Source organism: Petromyzon marinus, chromosome 66, assembly GCF_048934315.1.
Source record: "Petromyzon marinus isolate PM22_M1 ecotype Great Lakes invasive population chromosome 66, UKy_Petmar_22M1.pri1.0, whole genome shotgun sequence".
NCBI classification, from domain to species: Eukaryota; Metazoa; Chordata; class Hyperoartia; order Petromyzontiformes; family Petromyzontidae; genus Petromyzon; species Petromyzon marinus.
In genome coordinates, this window is record NC_133732.1 from 11475900 (window position 1) to 11497147 (window position 21248).

Below are 21248 nucleotides of genomic sequence, written 5' to 3' on the forward strand. Positions count from 1 at the left end.
GGGATGTCCTCTGGCTCCCACATTATTTAACATCTATTTTGACCACGTAGTTCGTGAAGCCTTCAATAGCTGTACCGGGGGAATCTCCATATGGTACAGATATAATGGGAGGCTAATCGATGCCCGGGTGCGGTCAAGGGATGGCTCCCTATTGCTCAACCACGTTATGTATGCTGATGACTTGGTAATAGCTGCTCAGTCAGAGGAGGAGTTGGAGACGCTGCTGCTGAGACTGGAGCGTGCCACTAAGAGGTGGGGCCTTACCATCAGCCCCACCAAAACTAAGCACCTGCCTGGGTATTTTGTACCATCGGACACTCCACCCCCACAACTCCCAATCGGTGATGGGGCAGTTGTGGAGAGAGTGGAGAGTTTCCCATACCTGGGCAGTGTGCTTATGACTGGCTCCAGTTTAACAGCAGAGGTCTCACTCCGAATCAGTCGAGCGGCAATATCTTTTCATCGGTTGCGTAACGCTGTGTGGAAGCTACCTGGTCTGTCGCTCCGCACTAAGCTTCAGGTCTTCTCGGCCACGGTCATTCCCTCCCTTCTCTACGCTTGCGAAACGTGGACCCCCCTAATGGAACATCTTCGCCGGTTAGAAACATTTAGGCTGACCTGCCTACGATCCATCCTGGGTTTAACCAGACTGGATTGTGTGAGGAGCTCACAAATCCTTGAAAGATCTGGGCAGGGTCCCATCGGTGAGCTCCTCCGGCAGGCAAGGCTGCGATGGCTGGGTCATGTAGCCCGCATGCCCAGCCACCGCATGCCGAAACAGCTTTTGTTTGGCCGGATTGAGGGGGCTAAGCGGGCGCGGCACGGGCTAGAGAAGAGATGGAGTGATGTGGTACAGGAGGACGTGGAGCTGAGTGGACTTGCCGATGACTGGTACCAGCGGTGTCAAGATCGGCCTCTGTGGAGGAGGCTCGTGAAGGATGCTACTGGGCAGTTGGAGGCAGTCGCCCTCCAACAACAACGGAGGGCGGAGGAGCGACGCTCACAACAGCGAGCGGAGCGCCGGGTGGCTAAAGCACAGCAGGTTGGCACAGTAGGGGGCACAGGTGGTGCATCAGCCAGTCATCTCAGTCAGTCGACCCGTGGCACCTGGGTCTGCCCCGTGACCTCCTGCCAGCGGGCGTTCGACACTTCACGTGGCCTCAGGGTGCACATAGCCTGGCACAAGCGTCGTGGTGACGTCACCGCCACTTAGTGGCGAATGGCGGTTGTTGTTGTTGTTGTGTGTGCGTGTGTGTGTGTGTGCGTGTGTGTGTGCGTGTGTGCGTGTGTGTGCGTGTGTGTGTGTGTGTGCGTGTGTGTGTGTGCGTGTGTGTGTGTGTGTGTGCGTGTGTGTGTGTGTGCGTGTGTGTGTGCGTGTGTGCGTGTGTGTGTGTGTGTGTGCGTGTGTGTGTGTGTGTGCGTGTGTGTGCGTGCGTGTGTGTGTGTGCGAAGAGCGGTGGGACAGCGATCGGCGCACGGCAGTGTCTGGGTGACCTTAATCAGTACATGAACGTCGCGCGCACACGTAAATAAATAAATAATTGGGGAGCCGCCACGAGCGTAGCGCCGGAGACTCACCGATTGGTTCCCAGCGCCGTCGGCTTGTTGACGCAACGGCTTCGTGGAAATAATTAATTAACTCTCAGCAGCCGCGAGCCGAACAATATTCCGTAATCCGCGGGGTTAGGACGTGGGGGGGGGGGGGGGGGGGCGGTCACCCGGTCGGGGGCGGGGGTGGAGGGGGCAGAGGTCGCACCACACACACTCGCGGGGAGCGGGGGGGGGGAGATCAGCCCCCACCTAATGGGAGGGGGAGATCAGCCCCCACCTAATGGGAGTGAGGAGGGGGAGATCAGCCCCCACCTAATGGGAGTGAGGAGGGGGAGATCAGCCCCCACCTAATGGGAGGGGGGAGATCAGCCCCCACCTAATGGGAGGGGGGAGATCAGCCCCCACCTAATGGGAGTGGGGAGATCAGCCCCCACCTAATAGGAGTGGAGGGGGGAGATCAGCCCCCACCTAATGGGAGGGGGGAGATCAGCCCCCACGTAATAGGGAGGGGGAGATCAGCCCCCACCTAATGGGAGTAGCGAGATCAGCCCCCACCTAATGGGAGTGGGGAGATCAGCCCCCACCTAATAGGAGTGGAGGGGGGAGATCAGCCCCCACCTAATGGGAGTGGAGGGGGGAGATCAGCCCCCACCTAATGGGAGTGGGGAGATCAGCCCCCACCTAATGGGAGTGGGGAGATCAGCCCCCACCTAATGGGAGTGGGGAGATCAGCCCCCACCTAATAGGAGTGGAGGGGGGAGATCAGCCCCCACCTAATGGGAGGGGGGAGATCAGCCCCCACGTAATGGGGAGGGGGAGATCAGCCCCCACCTAATGGGAGTAGCGAGATCAGCCCCCACCTAATGGGAGTGGGGAGATCAGCCCCCACCTAATAGGAGTGGAGGGGGGAGATCAGCCCCCACCTAATGGGAGTGGAGGGGGGAGATCAGCCCCCACCTAATGGGAGTGGGGAGATCAGCCCCCACCTAATGGGAGTGGGGAGATCAGCCCCCACCTAATGGGAGTGGGGAGATCAGCCCCCACCTAATAGGAGTGGAGGGGGGAGATCAGCCCCCACCTAATAGGAGTGGAGGGGGGAGATCAGCCCCCACCTAATGGGGAGTGGGAGGGGGAGATCAGCCCCCACCTAATGGGGAGTGGGAGGGGGAGATCAGCCCCCACCTAATAGGAGTGGAGTAGGGAGATCAGCCCCCACCTAATGGGAGGGGGAGATCAGCCCCCACCTAATGGGAGGGGGAGATCAGCCCCCACCTAATGGGAGGGGGAGATCAGCCCCCACCTAGTGAGGAGGGGGGAGATCAGCCCCCACCTAATGGGGAGGGGGAGATCAGCCCCCACCTAATAGGAGTGGAGGGGGGAGATCAGCCCCCACCTAATGGGAGGGGGGAGATCAGCCCCCACGTAATGGGGAGGGGGAGATCAGCCCCCAACTAATGGGAGTGGAGGGGGGAGATCAGCCCCCACCTAATAGGAGTGGAGGGGGGAGATCAGCCCCCACCTAATAGGAGTGGAGTAGGGAGATCAGCCCCCACCTAATGGGAGGGGGAGATCAGCCCCCACCTAATGGGAGGGGGAGATCAGCCCCCACCTAATGGGAGGGGGGAGATCAGCCCCCACGTAATGGGGAGGGGGAGATCAGCCCCCACCTAATGGGGAGGGGGAGATCTGACCCCACCTAATGGGAGTGGAGGGGGGAGATCAGCCCCCACCTAATGGGAGTGGGGAGATCAGCCCCCACCTAATAGGAGTGGAGTAGCGAGATCAGCCCCCACCTAATGGGGAAGGGGAGATCAGCCCCCACCTAATGGGAGTGGAAGGGGGAGATCAGCCCCCACCTAATAGGAGTGGAGGGGGGAGATCAGCCCCCACCTAATGGGGAGTGGGAGGGGGAGATGAGCCCCCACCTAATAGGAGTGGAGTAGGGAGATCAGCCCCCACCTAATGGGAGTGGGGAGATCAGCCCCCACCTAATGGGAATGGAGGGGGGAGATCAGCCCCCACCTAATGGGAGGGGGAGATCAGCCCCCACCTAATGGGAGGGGGAGATCAGCCCCCACCTAATGGGGAGTGGAGGGGGGAGATCAGCCCCCACCTAATGGGAGGGGGAGATCAGCCCCCACCTAATGGGAGTGGAGGGGGAGATCAGCCCCCACCTAATAGGAGTGGGGAGATCAGCCCCCACCTAATAGGAGTGGAGTAGGGAGATCAGCCTCCACCTAATGGGAGGGGGAGATCAGCCCCCACCTAATGGGGAGGGGGAGATCAGCCCCCACCTAATGGGGAGTGGGAGGGGGAGATCAGCCCCCACCTAATAGGAGTGGAGTAGGGAGATCAGCCCCCACCTAATGGGAGTGGGGAGATCAGCCCCCACCTAATGGGAATGGAGGGGGGAGATCAGCCCCCACCTAATGGGAGGGGGAGATCAGCCCCCACCTAATGGGAGGGGGAGATCAGCCCCCACTTAATGGGGAGTGGAGGGGGGAGATCATCCCCCACCTAATGGGAGGGGGAGATCAGCCCCCACCTAATGGGAGGGGGAGATCAGCCCCCACTTAATGGGGAGTGGAGGGGGGAGATCAGCCCCCACCTAATGGGAGGGGGAGATCAGCCCCCACCTAATGGGAGGGGGAGATCAGCCCCCACACATTCCTTCACGCGGTGGCACCCTCCAGGAACCGTGCCGTCCCACCACCCCACGACAAGCTCAAAGCTCTTTGGGCGATTGGCGAGTGGCGAGCGGAGCAGGCCTATGCGGCTCGAAGCTCCAAGTCACAAGCGGGCACCGAGACGGCAGCTTTCCCGAAGGTCGTCATGCACTTGGACTGGGCAGGCGTGCATCCCGGCAGCTGTAGCTGTGACCGGAGGGAGCATCTATATTCGTGCTTGAAAGAATAAGGAAAGCTAAACATTGGATCCTGCTATGTCTGGACCCTCACAGGCAATCCAAACTATTTAACATCCACATTGCCGCGCTGCCTTATGAAGGGCGGCTGGCTGAGCTCAGCGGAGGCTCCACCGTCTTTTGGAAGGGTAACCCTGCACCCGAACCACACCTGCACGGCGTAGGTCTTGCAATAGACAGGAAGCTCGTCGACAGGCCAAGCGAGCTCCCAGTTGGTATCAATGAGCATTTGGTGACCCTACGCCTGAAACGCGCAAAAGACCAACACGTAACCATCATCAGCACCTGCGCACCAACGCGGGACTCTGAGCAACACCGAAAACTGACAAGCTGATTCTCCTCGGGTTGGGAGAGATCATCAAATGCGGAGCGGAGCAATCGGGAAAGAGGGAATTGGAAAGTCCAACTGCAGTGGCCACCTGCTACACAACCTGCTCTGAGCACGGCCTGACCATCACTAACACCCCATTCAGGCAGAAGAATAGACTTAAGACCTCCTGGTGCCACCCTCGATCACACCAATGAATTTTGCTGGACTACGTGATTGTCAGGAAGCTCCATAGCAAAGATTTCCGCATCACTCATGCCATGAGCAATGCAGATGGTTGCTGGACTGACCATAGACTAATTCGATCAGTGATGACTGTCAAACTAGCCCACAAACACATCAACCGACCAAAGCTACAGGGTGGGGGACAACTCAATGTAACCAGACTAAAAGACCCAGCAGTACAGGCCTGACTGAAAGAACACCCAGCTCAAAGTCTCAGCACCAACGAGGCTTCAGGGAATGTCCATGAGTTCTTGAAACAACTAAAGACGGCAGTTCTAACAACCTCGGCTCCACAAAAAGTAAAAACTGTGACTGCTTTGATGACAACGACCAGGAAATCTCAGGCCTCATTGACAAGTAGCAGAAAGCATTCATCGCCTAGCATCAACACGAACACTCTAGGCAGAAAAAAACACGCATACAAGGAGGGAAAATCGGAAGACACAAACCAAAATCCGGGAACTGAAGAAAAACCGGTTCAAAAACAAATCCAATAGAAATACTAAATCTTTCAGATTCCAATGACTCACGTTAATGTTTCAAGGCAATCAAAGTCTCCTTTGGACCATCAAAACAGGGACTCGCACCACCCCAGTCTAAGGATGGGACAGAAATCTTCAAGGACAAATGATGCAATAAACTCCCGCTGGCAGGAACGATTCATCAGTCGATTCAACTGCAACGCTGTAGTAGATGATTCCCTATTTGGTGAGATTCCACAACACCCCACCGCCGAGGACTGAGCTGAAGAACCAACGATGCTTGAAGTGGCCAAAGCCGTCAAGCAGATGAAAGAGAACAGAGCGAGTGGGCCAGACCAGATACCTGCTTGAGATTTGTAAACCTGGAGAGCAACGCCTACTAGAACACACGCACTCCCTCGTGGCCACGATCTGGAATGATGAAGACCTTCCCAACGAACTGAAAGATGCCATCATCTTCTTTGGTTCTTTCGGTAAAGTCACCACCACGTAGAATGAGAGTAAAATAATACGTTGATAAAATAATATAACACAATCATATTCTCACGACGTTTCGGCCACAACACAAGCGGCCTTCATCAGGTGAAGGGACAGTCTCTCTCGTCCCTTCACCTGATGAAGGCCGCTTGTGTTGTGGCCGAAACGTCGTGAGAATATTATTGTGTTATTTTGCCAATTTATTATTTTATTCTCATTCTACGTGGTGACTTCACCGAAAGAACCAAAGAAGATGAATCCTTGCAGTCACGAAAGCTTTAAATCGAAAGATGCCATCATTGTCAGCATCTTCGAGAACGGGTGACAAGTCAGACTGTGGCAACCACAGAGGAATCTCTCTTCTTGTCACCGTTGGCGAAATACTTTCAAGAATCCTACTAAGCAGACTTCCACCCCTTGCTGAAAAACTCCCTCCTGAACCCCAGAATGGCTTCCGATCGGGCAGGAAACTTCTGGGAGAATCTTCTCAGGCCGTCAAACCCAAGGGTAGTGCCAGGAGCAGAGACTACCATTGGACGTGGCACTCTTCCATCTGACTAAAGCTGTCGACTCTGTTAATCGTGAATCACGATAGAGAATCCTTCTAAGATAAGGCTGCCCCCCGTCTTCTGCATGACGGGATGAAGGCTGTCATCCTCTCGAGTGGTGAAACCTCAGAGCCAAGCGAAGTAAGGGCCGGTGTGAAGCAAAGGGCTGCCCTATTGCGCCAACTCTTTCCTCCATCTTCCTGGCGGGGAATTCTTCACCTGACAGAGAGCAGACTCCATAGAGGCACACAAATCACATATAGGACAGAGGGGATCATATTCAACATCAGCCACTTCAGAGCCAAGTCGAAAACCTCAATCGCATCGGCTGTTGAATTCCAATATGCTAATGATGCCCAAGTCAGTGCCTGCTCAGAAGCTACCCTCATGCCACCTTCAACATCTTTACAGAAGCTTACAGCAGGATGGGTCAACATTCAACACCAGCAAAACAAAGAGCATCTTCCACCAAGCTCCAGAAGCACACCTACCACCGCCTAAGACGCGCTACCAACAACGCAAGACCGGAACACCTTCCCAGTTTCCCATACCTGGGCAGCCATCTCTCCAGCAATGTCTTAGCTGATGATGTAGACCACCGAGACCAAAGTGGTTGTTTATAATGCTGCGATCATTCCTATCCTGATGACGGAAGGTTGTCGTGTTTCGCCCGAAACGTCGTGATTTATTTTATTTTCTACCTACGTGCCGACTTTACCGAAAGAGCCAAAGAGCGTGGATTCCTGCAGTCACGAAAGCTTCAGATCAAGAGAATTCCTATCCTGTTAGACGGTGCAGAAAGCTGAAACGCTTATCGCAAACACATACATGTCAATCTTGATTTGAAGCTCTCGTCACTGCAGGAATCCACGCTATTTTTTTCGCCCGAGGACGACCGCATGCGTTGCGTTCGAAACGTCGTGATAAATTATTTATTTTTCGATTTAAAGCTTTCGTGACTGCAAGGATTCATCTTCTTTGGTTTTTTCGGTAAAGTTACGTAGAATGAGAATAAAATAATAAATTGATAAAATAAAATAACACAATAATATTCTCACGACGTTTCGGCCACAACACAAGCGGCCTTCATCAGGTGAAGGGACGAGACTGTCTGGTAGGATAGCGCTGGAGTGAAAAAAGCCACGTTCAGATCACGACCTTTAAGCTGTGTCAGAAGAAACAAAGCGCCTTGACAAAGGAATTAGCATATCATTTAGCATTGAAATGGCCGAGTGATTAGCTTGTGACTGGTCACAGAAATGGCTATGTTAAAGTTAAAGCATACACATCCGCAGAGGCACCCCTTGACAAAGGAATTAGCATCGAATTTAGCATTGAAATAGCTAAGTTAAAGCATACACATCCGCAGAGGCACCCCTTGACAAAGGAATTAGCATAGAATTTAGCATTGAAATAGCTGAGTGATTAGCTTGTAACTGGTCACAGAAATAGCTATGTTTAAAGTCAGAGCGTATACATTCACCGAGGCACCTAGTACAAATCAAACAGGAGAATTTAGCATTGAAATAACTAGGCGAATTTAGCATTTAAATAACTGAGTGATTAGCTAGTGACTGGTCACAGAAATGGCTATGTTGAAGTCAAGGTCTACACATCTGAGCTATTCACAGTAACTGGGTATACAATACAATGTATAATGAATACTATATAGTGAACCAATAAAAAACTAAAATATAAATTACCTTCATGTTATCAATAAACTCTATATTCTCCAATCAGCTAAGCTACCAACAATAAGTCGTTATATATCACAATGCTATATGGCGAAAAAATGGGTGGATTCTTACCCTCAACTTTAGCAACACAGATAGCTACGGGCCCCGTTCAGACGGACGAGTTCATCCAAGGTCGGAACAGAGGAGGGGGAGAGAGACAGCTGCGAGGCGCTATTATACTTCATGTTGTAAACCATACCATTAACCGTGGTCTGAGAGGTATTAAGAGTCAATGCTGGTGAAAGAGCTGCGGTCTGAAGGTCATCGTAAAATACAATTAATTAAGAACGCAAATGGTTTAAAACATCTTTCCAATGGTTACTAAGCCAGAATCCATCTTCTCGGTTGAAATTGTCTCTGTGCTTGTATATGTGAATGGCCTCATGAACGAATCTCTCATGGTAGCCGGTTGGTTTGCAAAGAACCTCCGTCTTGGAGAAGTCAATGTCATGTGAGCCCACTGAATTATAACAGTGATCTGCCACGGCAGAGGAGTTCGTCCTACCGTGTTTCAAGTCTGCTTTATGTTCACGGATGCAGTCCGAGATATGTCGTTTGGTTTCTCCAATGTAGCTACTACCACAGAGGCACTTTAGTTTGTAAACGCCCGAGTACTGTATGTCTGGAACAGCATCTTTTACAGATGGAACTAGATCACGGATTTTATGTATTGTGTTGAATCGGACCTGGATCTTGTGTTTATTCGGGATTTTGGAGATCTTTTTAGTGACCCCTGCAATGTAGGGTAAGGTGATGGTTTTGAGTGGCTCCACAAGAGAATCCTTCTTCATGACTGGAGTGATGGCTTTGCGGATTGTGTAGTCGGAGTAACCATTAGCCCTGAGAGCCTGGTGTACGTGCTTGAGTTCACTGGTAATGTGTTCCTGGTCGGAAATGCATTGGGCTCTATGGTATAGAGTCTTGATGAGGGAGTTCTTCTGGGATGGATGGTGGTGGAAATCCGGTTTCAAGTAAGCATCTGTATGGGTGGCTTTCCTGTAGACAGAGTGGCTCATTGAACCATCATGTCTCCTTTTAATTAAGACATCCAAAAAGGGTAGTTTACGTGACTTTACCGAAAGAACCAAAGAAAATGATTTATTGTCTTATGATTTTCCTACCTACGTGACGACTTCACCGAAAGAACCGAACAGTACAGAAGTGTCATCAACGCTGCCTCGGGAAAATGCTAAACATCAGCTGGGAAGGAAAACAAACTAACATCAGTGTCCCGGAGTGATCCAACTCATCCACTACAGAAGCCACCCTCACGAAGGACCATCTCAGATGGGCAGGTCACCTCGTGAGGATTAATGACTCGAGGCTTCCGAAAGCAAATCTTTTACTCCCAGCTCAGGGATGGATGCCAAACTCCTGAGGGTCAAAATAAGCATCTCCGTGACAACCTCAAAACGCCCCTCAAGCGAAGCCACGTGTAGACCTCAAACAAACTGGGAAATCGATGCCCTTGGTAGACCATCATGGAGGGCCAAGATCAACAAGGAAACTCAATATTTTGAGGCCGAATCGAGAGAGCTGACAGCCGGGAAAAGAGCACGCCGAAAAGTACCCACGCCAGAGGCAGAGACAAGGACGAGTGGGAGCTCCAGGACGAACCATCCCTGCCCCCACACGGCGTCAAGGTCTGTAAGTCACGGATCGGCCTGCTCAGCCACCTCTGGCACACCTCACAACTCGGACAAGTGACATCTGTAGGGGAATCAATCGACTACGAGGGACCCCAGAAAGAAGAATAAGTGTGGGTGGGTGGGTGGGTGAGTGAGTGAGTGGGTGGGTGGGTGGGTGAGTGAGTGAGTGAGTGGATGTGGGGAGCGATAGTGTAGCGGTTAGCGCGCTGCGCTATGAACCTGGCGACCCGGGTTCGATTCCCGCTCATGGCCAACACCAGTGACGATTATCTGAACCGGTCCCGGGCCTCCCCTAGGTCGACTCAGCCTCAAATGAGTACCTGGTGTGGTGTGTAAACATCGCCACTAGGGAGACAAAGGCGGTCGGGCGTGGTGCTGGCCACCCACCCCCTCGTGTACCGTTCCGGCCTTCATAGGTGCTCGCTAACAGCACTTGCCCCTACAGTCTGTTAAGGCTATATGGGGGATCTTTGTCTTTGTTGAGTGAGTGGATGGGTGAGTGAGTGAGTGAGTGGGTGGATGTGTGGGTGTGTGAGTAGGTGTGTGAGTAGGTGGGTGAGTGGGTGAGTGAGTAGGTATGTGAGTGGATGTGTGGGTGAGTGAGTGGGTGAGTGAGTACGTGGGTGAGTAGGTGGGTGAGTGGGTGAGTGAGTAGGTGAATGAGTGAGTGAATGAGTGGGTGGGTGGGTGAGTGGGTGAGTGAGTAAGTGGGTGAGTGAGTGAGTGAGTGGGTGAGTGAATGAGTGAGTGGGTGAGTGAATGAGTGGGTGAGTGAGTGGAGTGAATGAGTGGGTGGGTGGGTGAGTGGGTGAGTGAGTAGGTGGGTGAGTGAGTGAGTGAGTGGGTGAGTGAGTGGGTGAGTGAGTGGGTGAGTGAATGAGTGTGTGGGTGAGTGAATGAGTGTGTTGGTGAGTGAATGAGTGTGTGGGTGAGTGAATGAGTGTGTGGGTGAGTGAATGAGTGTGTTGGTGAGTGAATGAGTGAGTGGGTTGGTGAGTGAGTGGGTTGGTGAGTGAATGAGTGTGTGGGTGAGTGAGTGAGTGAGTGAGCGACTCACCCGCTATGTAGTACGCTATCGATCCCACGTACACCCCCTGCATCTCCCCCTCGCTCCCTTTCCTGGAGGTGTCACACTGAAGTACGACTCCCATCCCAGCCTCCTCTGTGGGCATGGCGCCTCCCGAGTGAGCCAGGGTCTCGGGGTACTCCTGAGGGGTGGGAGGCTCTGCGGGACGCCACTGACGAGGGTCGGGAGAGACAGGCGAGGGAGAGTTTACACTCACCACCGACTCACCACTCACTCACTCACTCACCCACTCACTCACCACTCACTCACCACTCACTCACCACCCACTCACCACCCACTCACCACCCACTCACCACCCACTCACTCACTCACCACCCACTCACTCACTCACTCACCACTCACTCACTCACTCACCCACTCACCACCAACTCACTCACCACCCACCCACTCACCACCCACTCACTCACCACCCACCCACTCACCACCCACTCACTCATTCACTCACCCATCCACTCACTCACTCACTCACCACCCACTCACCACTCACTCACTCACTCACCCACTCACCACCAACTCACTCACCACCCACCCACTCACCACCCACTCACTCATTCACTCACCCATCCACTCACTCACTCACTCACCACCCACTCACCACTCACTCACTCACTCACCCACTCACCACCAACTCACTCACCACCCACCCACTCACCACCCACTCACTCATTCACTCACCCATCCACTCACTCACTCACTCACCACCCACTCACCACTCACTCACCACTCACTCACCACTCACTCACTCACTCACACACCCACTCACCCACTCACTCACCCACTCACTCACTCACCACCCACTCACTCACTCACCCACTCACTCACTCACTCACCACCCACTCACTCACTCACCCACTCACTCACTCACTCACCACCCACTCACTCACCACTCACTCACTCACTCACCCACTCACCACCCACTCACTCACTCACCACCCACTCACTCACTCACCCACTCACTCACTCACTCACCACCCACTCACTCACTCACCCACTCACTCACTCACCACCCACTCACTCACTCACTCACCCACTCACCACCCACTCACTCACTCACCCACTCACTCACTCACTCACCACCCACTCACTCACTCACCCACCCACTCACCCACCTACTCACTCACCCACTCACTCACCCACCCACTCACCCACTCACTCACTCACCCACCCACTCACTCACCCACTCACTCACCCACCCACTCACCCACCTACTCACTCACCCACTCACTCACCCACCCACTCACCCACTCACTCACTCACCCACTCACTCACCCACTCACTCACCCACCCACTCACCCACCCACTCACTCACCCACCCACTCACCCACCCACTCACCCACCCACTCACTCACCCACCCACTCACCCACCCACTCACCCACCCACTCACCCGCTCACCTCAGCCCTCATCCTCCTCCAGGTGAAGGTGAAACTGCTCACTGGTTGAGCTGAGAGGCAGCGAAGCTCCCCACCTCCCCTCACCCTCTTTGTCTCTCCCCCTGAGAGACAGAGACACGAACTCACTCCCTCACTCACCCACCCACTCACTCATCCACTCACTCACTAACTCACCCACCCACTAATTCACTCACTCCCTCACTCACCCACCCACCCACTCATCCACTCACTCACTAACTCACCCACCCACTAATTCACTCACTCCCTCACTCACCCACCCACTCACTCATCCACTCACTCACTAACTCACCCACCCACTAATTAACCCACTCACTCACTAACTCGCCCACCCACCCACTAATTCACTCACTCACTCACTAACTCGCCCACCCACTAATTAAAACACTCACTCACTAACTCACCTACCCACTAATTCACTCACTCACTCACTAACTCGCCCACCCACCCACTAATTCACTCACTCACTAACTCGCCCACCCACCCACTAATTAAAACACTCACTCACTAACTCACCCACCCACTAATTCACCCACTCACTCACTAACTCACCCACCCACCCACTAATTCACCCACTCACTCACTAACTCACCCACCCACCCACTAATTCACCCACTCACTCACTAACTCACCCACCCACTAATTCACCCACTCACTCACTAACTCACCCACCCACCCACTAACTCACCCACTCACCCACTAACTCACCCACCCACCCACTAACTCACCCACCCACCCACTAACTCACCCACTAACTCACCCACCCACTAACTCACCCACCCACCCACCCACTAACTCACCCACCCACCCACACACTGTGGGGGGTGAGAAGTACTCACAGCCGCAGTGTCGCTGTGGTGCAGTGCACGGCTGGATGGAGGCCAAACAACGCCGCTTGTAGGCCGGGCAGCCTTGGGAAAAATATCGTACAGCCAGGCCCGGCCCTACAGGGGGAGACAATAACTCACTCACTGAATCATCAACTCACACAGCCACCCACTCAGCCACTCACTTAAACAACCACTCACTTAAACAGCCACTTACTCACTCATCAACTCACTCACTCATCAACACACTCACACAGACACTCACTCAGCCACTCACTTAAACAGCCACTCACTCACTAATCAACTCACTCACTCATCAACTCACTCACTCATCAACTCACTCACTGAATCATCAACTCACACAGCCACCCACTCAGCCACTCACTTAAACAGCCACTCACCTAAACAGCCACTCACTCACTCATCAACTCACTCATCAACTCACTCACTCATCAACACACTCATTCAGCCACTCACCCACTGAATCATCAACTCACACAGCCACCCACTCAGCCACTCACTTAAACAGCCACTCACTCACCCACTCACTCATCAACACACTCACACAGCCACTCATTCAGCCACTCACTCACTCATCAACCCACTCACTCAACAACTCACTCACACAAACAATCACCCACTCACACAGACACTCATTTAGCCACTCACTCACCCACTCACTCATCAACTCACTCACTCATCAACACACTCACACAGACACTCACTCACACAGCCACTCATTCATCAACTCACTCACTCATCAACTCACTCACTCATCAACACACTCACTCACTCATCAACACACTCACACAGACACTCACTCATCAACTCACTCACTCATCAACTCACTCACACAGCCACTCATTCATCAACTCACTCACTCATCAACTCACTCACTCAACAACACACTCACACAGCCACTCACCCACTCACTCATCAACACACTCACTCATCAATACACTCACACAGACACTCACCCACTCACACAGCCACTCATTCAGCCACTCACTCACTCATCAACTCACTGACTCATCAACACACTCACACAGACACTCATTCAGCCACTCACTCACTCATCAACTCACTCACTCATCAACACACTCACACAGACACTCACCCACTCACACATCCACTCATTCAGCCACTCACTCACCCACTTAACCATCCACACACTAATCCCCTCACCCCCCCCCACTCACCACAGGTAACAGAACACCTTGAAGCTTGTGTGGGTCTCTCTGTGAGCAAGGGAGAGAGACAGAGAGGTTCATCATGGCCCAGGGACCCCAATGGACCCTCCTATCGCGTGGTTCATCACAAAATATAGGGTAGGCGACGGTTCGGGCAATTAACCTTTTTCACGGGACACTCGCACTCAGCTACCCACTTACCTATTAATTCACTCATTAACCTACCCACTCACTAACCCCCATACCCATTCACTCACCCACCCACTCACTCACCACCCACCCACATACTCACCCACTCACTCACTCACCGCCCACCCACATACTCACCCACTCACTCACCACCCACCCACTCACTCACCCACTCACTCACTCACCACCCACTCACTCACCACTCACCCACCCACTCACTCACCACCCACCCACTCACTCACCACCCACTCACTCACCACCCACCCACATACTCACCCATTCACTCACTCACCACCCACCCACATACTCACCCACTCACTCACTCACCACCCACCCACCCACTCACCACTCACTCACCCACCCACTCACCACCCACCCACGCACTCACCACTCACCACCCACCCACTCACCCACCCACTCGCTCACCACTCACCACCCACTCACCACCCACCCACTCACTCACCACTCACCACCCACTCAATACCACCCACCCACTCACTCACCCACCCACTCACTCACCACGCACTCACTCACCACCCACCCACTCACTCACCAATCACCACCCACCCACTCACCCACCCACTCACTCACCACTCACCACCCACTCAATTACCACCCACCCACTCACCACTCACCACGCACTCACTCACCACCCACCCACTAACCTATCCACTCATCCACTTACGGAGTCAGTGGGGGGGGGTGACTACAGGGGGTGACTACAGGGGGTGACTACAGGGGGTGACTACAGAGGGTGACTACTTGTTACAGTCTCAGCAGGCACTCACAGGGGGTGACTACAGGGGGTGACTACTTGTTACAGTCTCAGCAGACACTCACAGGGGGTGACTACAGGGGGTGACTACTTGTTACAGTCTCAGCAGACACTCACAGGGGGTGACTACAGGGGGTGACTACTTGTTACAGTCTCAGCAGACACTCACAGGGGGTGACTACAGGGGGTGACTACTTGTTACAGTCTCAGCAGGCACTCACAGGGGGTGACTACAGAGGGTGACTACTTGTTACAGTCTCAGCCGACACTCACAGGGGGTGACTACAGGGGGTGACTACTTGTTACAGTCTCAGCAGACACTCACAGGGGGTGACTACAGGGGTGACTACTTGTTACAGTCTCAGCAGGCACTCACAGGGGGTGACTACAGGGGGTGACTACTTGTTACAGTCTCAGCAAGTACTCACAAGGGGTGACTACAGGGGGTGACTACTTGTTACAGTCTCAGCAGACACTCACAGGGGGTGACTACAGGGGGTGACTACTTGTTACAGTCTCAGCAGACACTCACAGGGGGTGACTACAGAGGGTGACTACTTGTTACAGTCTCAGCAGACACTCACAGGGGGTGACTACAGAGGGTGACTACTTGTTACAGTCTCAACAGACACTCACAGGGGGTGACTACAGAGGGTGACTACTTGTTACAGTCTCAGCAGACACTCACAGGGGGTGACTACAGGGGGTGACTACTTGTTACAGTCACAGCAGACACTCACAGGGGGTGACTACAGAGGGTGACTACTTGTTACAGTCTCAGCAGACACTCACAGGGGGTGACTACAGGGGTGACTACTTGTTACAGTCTCAGCAGACACTCACAGGGGGTGACTACAGGGGGTGACTACAGAGGGTGACTACTTGTTACGGTCTCAGCAGACACTCACAGGGGGTGACTACAGAGGGTGACTACTTGTTACAGTCTCAGCAGACACTCACAGGGGGTGACTACAGAGGGTGACTACTTGTTACGGTCTCAGCAGACACTCACAGGGGGTGACTACAGAGGGTGACTACTTGTTACAGTCTCAGCAGGGACTCACAGGGGGTGACTACAGAGGGTGACTACTTGTTACGGTCTCAGCAGACACTCACAGGGGGTGACTACAGGGGGTGACTACTTGTTACAGTCTCAGCAGACACTCACAGGGGGTGACTACAGGGGGTGACTACTTGTTACAGTCTCAGCAGACACTCACAGGGGGTGACTACAGAGGGTGACTACTTGTTACAGTCTCAGCAGACACTCACAGGGGGTGACTACAGGGGGTGACTACAGGGGGTGACTACAGGGGGTGACTACTTGTTACAGTCTCAGCAGCCACTCACAGGGGGTGACTACAGAGGGTGACTACTTGTTACAGTCTTAGCAGACACTCACAGGGGGTGACTACAGGGGGTGACTACTTGTTACAGTCTCAGCAGACACTCACAGGGGGTGACTACTTTTTACAGTCTCAGCAGACACTCACAGGGGGTGACTACAGGGGGTGACTACTTGGTACAGTCTCAGCAGACACTCACAGGGGGTGACTACAGGGGGTGACTACATGGGGTGACTACAGGGGGTGACTACTTGTTACAGTCTCAGCAGACACTCACAGGGGGTGACTACAGGGGGTGACTACTTGTTACAGTCTCAGCAGACACTCACAGGGGGTGACTACAGGGGGTGACTACTTGTTACAGTCTCAGCAGACACTCACAGGGGGTGACTACAGAGGGTGACTACTTGTTACAGTCTCAGCAGACACTCACAGGGGGTGACTACAGGGGGTGACTACTTGTTACAGTCTCAGCAGACACTCACAGGGGGTGACTACAGAGGGTGACTACTTGTTACAGTCTCAGCAGACACTCACAGGGGGTGACTACAGGGGGTGACAACTTGTTACAGTCTCAGCAGACACTCACAAAGGGTGACTACAGGGGGTGACTACTTGTTACAGTCTCAACAGACACTCACAGGGGGTGACTACAGAGGGTGACTACTTGTTACAGTCTCAGCAGACACTCACAGGGGGTGACTACAGGGGGTGACCACTTGTTACAGTCTCAGCAGACACTCACAGGGGGTGACTACAGGGGGTGACTACTTGTTACAGTCTCAGCAGACACTCACAGGGGGTGACTACAGAGGGTGACTACTTGTTACAGTCTCAGCAGACACTCACAGGGGGTGACTACAGGGGGTGACTACAGGGGGTGACTACAGGGGGTGACTACTTGTTACAGTCTCAGCAGCCACTCACAGGGGGTGACTACAGAGGGTGACTACTTGTTACAGTCTTAGCAGACACTCACAGGGGGTGACTACAGGGGGTGACTACTTGTTACAGTCTCAGCACTCACAGGGGGTGACTACTTGTTACAGTCTCAGCAGACACTCACAGGGGGTGACTACAAAGGGTGACTACTTGTTACAGTCTCAGCAGACACTCACAGGGGGTGACTACAGGGGGTGACTACTTGGTACAGTCTCAGCAGACACTCACAGGGGGTGACTACAGGGGGTGACTACATGGGGTGACTACAGGGGGTGACTACTTGTTACAGTCTCAGCAGACACTCACAGGGGGTGACTACAGGGGGTGACTACTTGTTACAGTCTCAGCAGACACTCACAGGGGGTGACTACAGGGGGTGACTACTTGTTACAGTCTCAGCAGACACTCACAGGGGGTGACTACAGAGGGTGACTACTTGTTACAGTCTCAGCAGACACTCACAGGGGGTGACTACAGGGGGTGACAACTTGTTACAGTCTCAGCAGACACTCACAGAGGGTGACTACAGGGGGTGACTACTTGTTACAGTCTCAACAGACACTCACAGGGGGTGACTACAGAGGGTGACTACTTGTTACAGTCTCAGCAGACACTCACAGGGGGTGACTACAGGGGGTGACCACTTGTTACAGTCTCAGCAGACACTCACAGGGGTGACTACAGGGGGTGACTACTTGTTACAGTCTCAGCAGACACTCACAGGGGGTGACTACAGGGGGTGACTACAGAGGGTGACTACAAGGGGTGACTACAGGGGGTGACTACAGGGGGTGACTACAGAGGGTGACTACTTGCTGGAGGGGTTGCCGCCCCTACCTGAAAATCCTTGCTCCGCCATTGCACTCACCCACTCACTCATTCACTCATTCATTCACTTACTCATTCACTCACTCATTCATTCGCTCATTCATTCACTCATTCATTCACTCATTCACTCTCATTCATTCACCCACTCACTCATTCACTCACTCATTTATTCACTCGTTCATTCACTCACTCATTCACTCAATCACTCATTCAGTCATTCACTCACTCATTCACTCGCTCATTCACTCACCCACTCACTCATTCACTCACTCATTCACTCATTCACTCACTCACCCACTCACTCATTTACTCACTCATTCACTCACTCACTCAGCCACTCATTTACTCACTCATTCACTCATTCATTCACTCACTCATTTACTCACTCATTCACTCACTCATTTACTCACTCATTCACTCACCCATTCATTCACTCATTCACACACTCACCACTCATTCACTCACTCACCCACTCATTCATTCACTCACTCATTCATTCACCCACCCATTCACTCACCCACCACTAATTCATTCATTCACTCATTCACTCACTCATTCATTCACTCACTAATTCACTCACTCATTCACTCACTCACTCATTCACTCACTCATTCATTCACTCACTCATTCACCCACCCACTCACTCACCCATCAACTTACTCACTCACCCATCAACTTACCCACTAACCTACCCACTCACCTCCCCACTCAACCACCCACTAACCTACCCATTCACTCACTCACCCACTCACTCATTCACCCACTCACTCACTGACTCATTCACCCACTCACTGACTCATTCACCCACTCACTCATTCACCCACTCACTCATTCACCCACTCATTCACCCACTCACTCACCCACTCATTCCCACTCATTCACCCACCCACTCATTCATCCACTCACTCACTCACCCACTCACTCATTCACTCATTCACTCACTCACCCACTCACTCATTCACTCACTCATTTACTCACTCATTCACTCACTCACTCATTCACTCACTCATTCACTCACCCATTCACTCATTCACTCACTCATTCACTCACCCACTCACTCATTCATGCACTCACTCATTCACTCACCATTCACTCACTCATTCACTCACCCACTCATTCACTCACTCATGCATTCACTCACTCATTCACTTATTCATTCACTCATTCACTCACTCATTCACCCACTCACTCATTCACTCACTTATTCACTCACTCACTTACTCATTCACTCAACCACTCACTCATTCATTCACTCACTCACCCACTCATTCACTCACTCATTCACTCACTCATTCACTAACTCATTCACTCACCCACTCACTCATTCACTCACTCATTCATTCACTCATTCACTCATTCACTCACCCACTCACTCATTCACTCACTCATTCACTCACTCACTCATTCACTCACTCATCCACTCACTCATTCACTCATTCAATCACCCACTCACTCACTCATTCACTCACTCATTCACCCACCCACTCACTCATTCACCCACTCACTCACCTACCCACTCACTCACCCATCAACTTACCCACTAACCTACCCACTCACCTCCCCACTCAACCACCCACTAACCTACCCATTCACTCACCCACTCACTCATTCACCCACTCACTCACTGACTCATTCACCCACTCACTCACTCATTCACCCACTCACTCATTCACCCACCCACTCATTCACCCACTCACTCACCCACTCATTCACCCACTCATTCACCCACCCACTCATTCACCCACTCACTCACTCATCCACTCATTCACTCATTCACCCACTCACCCACCCACTTACTCACTCATCCACTCACTCACTCACTCACCCACCCACTCACCCACTCATTCACCCACCCACTCATTCACCCACTCACTCACCTACCCACTCACCTACCCACTCACTCACCCACTAACTCACCCACTCACTCACCCACCCACTCACCAACTCCTCTACTCATTCACACGGTGCACGCAGAAGTTCCGTCGCCCCGAACCGTCGGTTCTCATCCCGCTCTCCTGCAGAAGGGCCATAGCCCTAAACGTCCAATACCTCCGCCAATGGTGGGAATCAGTGAACGCGGCCCTCTCACCTCTGGCCGTGAGAGTCACGTTGTATCCTTGAGCCAAGAGAAATAGTCCGGCAAGAAAAAGTAGTCCCATAACCGATCTCCGGGCGCGGCAGTTTAAAATAAAATAAAAACGCAGTCCGTTGGTGGCTACAGCTACAGCTGTTGTTGTTGTTGTTGTGGGGGGCCCTTTGACGGCCCCCCCTCCTGTGTCCACAACGTGGGAGAGACTCCCACGTGAGCAGCGACCCCTGGTGGACGGCTCAAGGTCGCAGTGCGCCGGTCTGAGGTGGTGCGAGGTCACTCCTCACGCCTCGGTCATCTTCCAGAAGATCTCTGTTTAGTCTACCGACGACCGCCACCGAAACGGGAAGGAATCATTCCGGAAGATCAACCGTCAACTGGCCCCACACCCCCCACCGAACGTGAAGGCCCTAACCCCCTTCTTCTGGAAGATCTCTACCAAAAACACACAATTTGGTTCTTCCAGAAGACGTCTTCCGGAAGATCAACCGTCAACTCCCCCCCACCCCCCACGCCCACCGAATGTGAAGGCCCAAGCCCCCGTCTTCTGGAAGATCTCTACCAAAAAAAAACACAATATGGTTCTTCCAGAAGACGTCTTCCGGAAGATCAACTGTCATTCCAGCCCCATGTTGAATGACTCCG

General features: G+C 53.0%; 1 protein-coding gene across 1 annotated transcript in view; it reads right to left on the reverse strand.

Moving 5' to 3' along the window:
* The window catches only part of SPACA1 (sperm acrosome associated 1), a 26241-nt gene extending 5117 nt beyond the window's left edge, over positions 1 to 21124 (reverse strand). The window contains exons 1-5 of the mRNA XM_032944751.2: positions 20604 to 21124; positions 14444 to 14482; positions 13257 to 13361; positions 12400 to 12500; positions 10977 to 11157 (exon numbers count right to left, since the gene is read on the reverse strand). Of these exons, the coding sequence (XP_032800642.1) occupies positions 10977 to 11157; positions 12400 to 12500; positions 13257 to 13361; positions 14444 to 14482; positions 20604 to 20673 (496 nt within the window). The 5' untranslated portion in view covers positions 20674 to 21124. The remainder of the gene's footprint in view (positions 1 to 10976; positions 11158 to 12399; positions 12501 to 13256; positions 13362 to 14443; positions 14483 to 20603) is intronic.
* Positions 21125 to 21248: the final 124 nt, after the last annotated feature.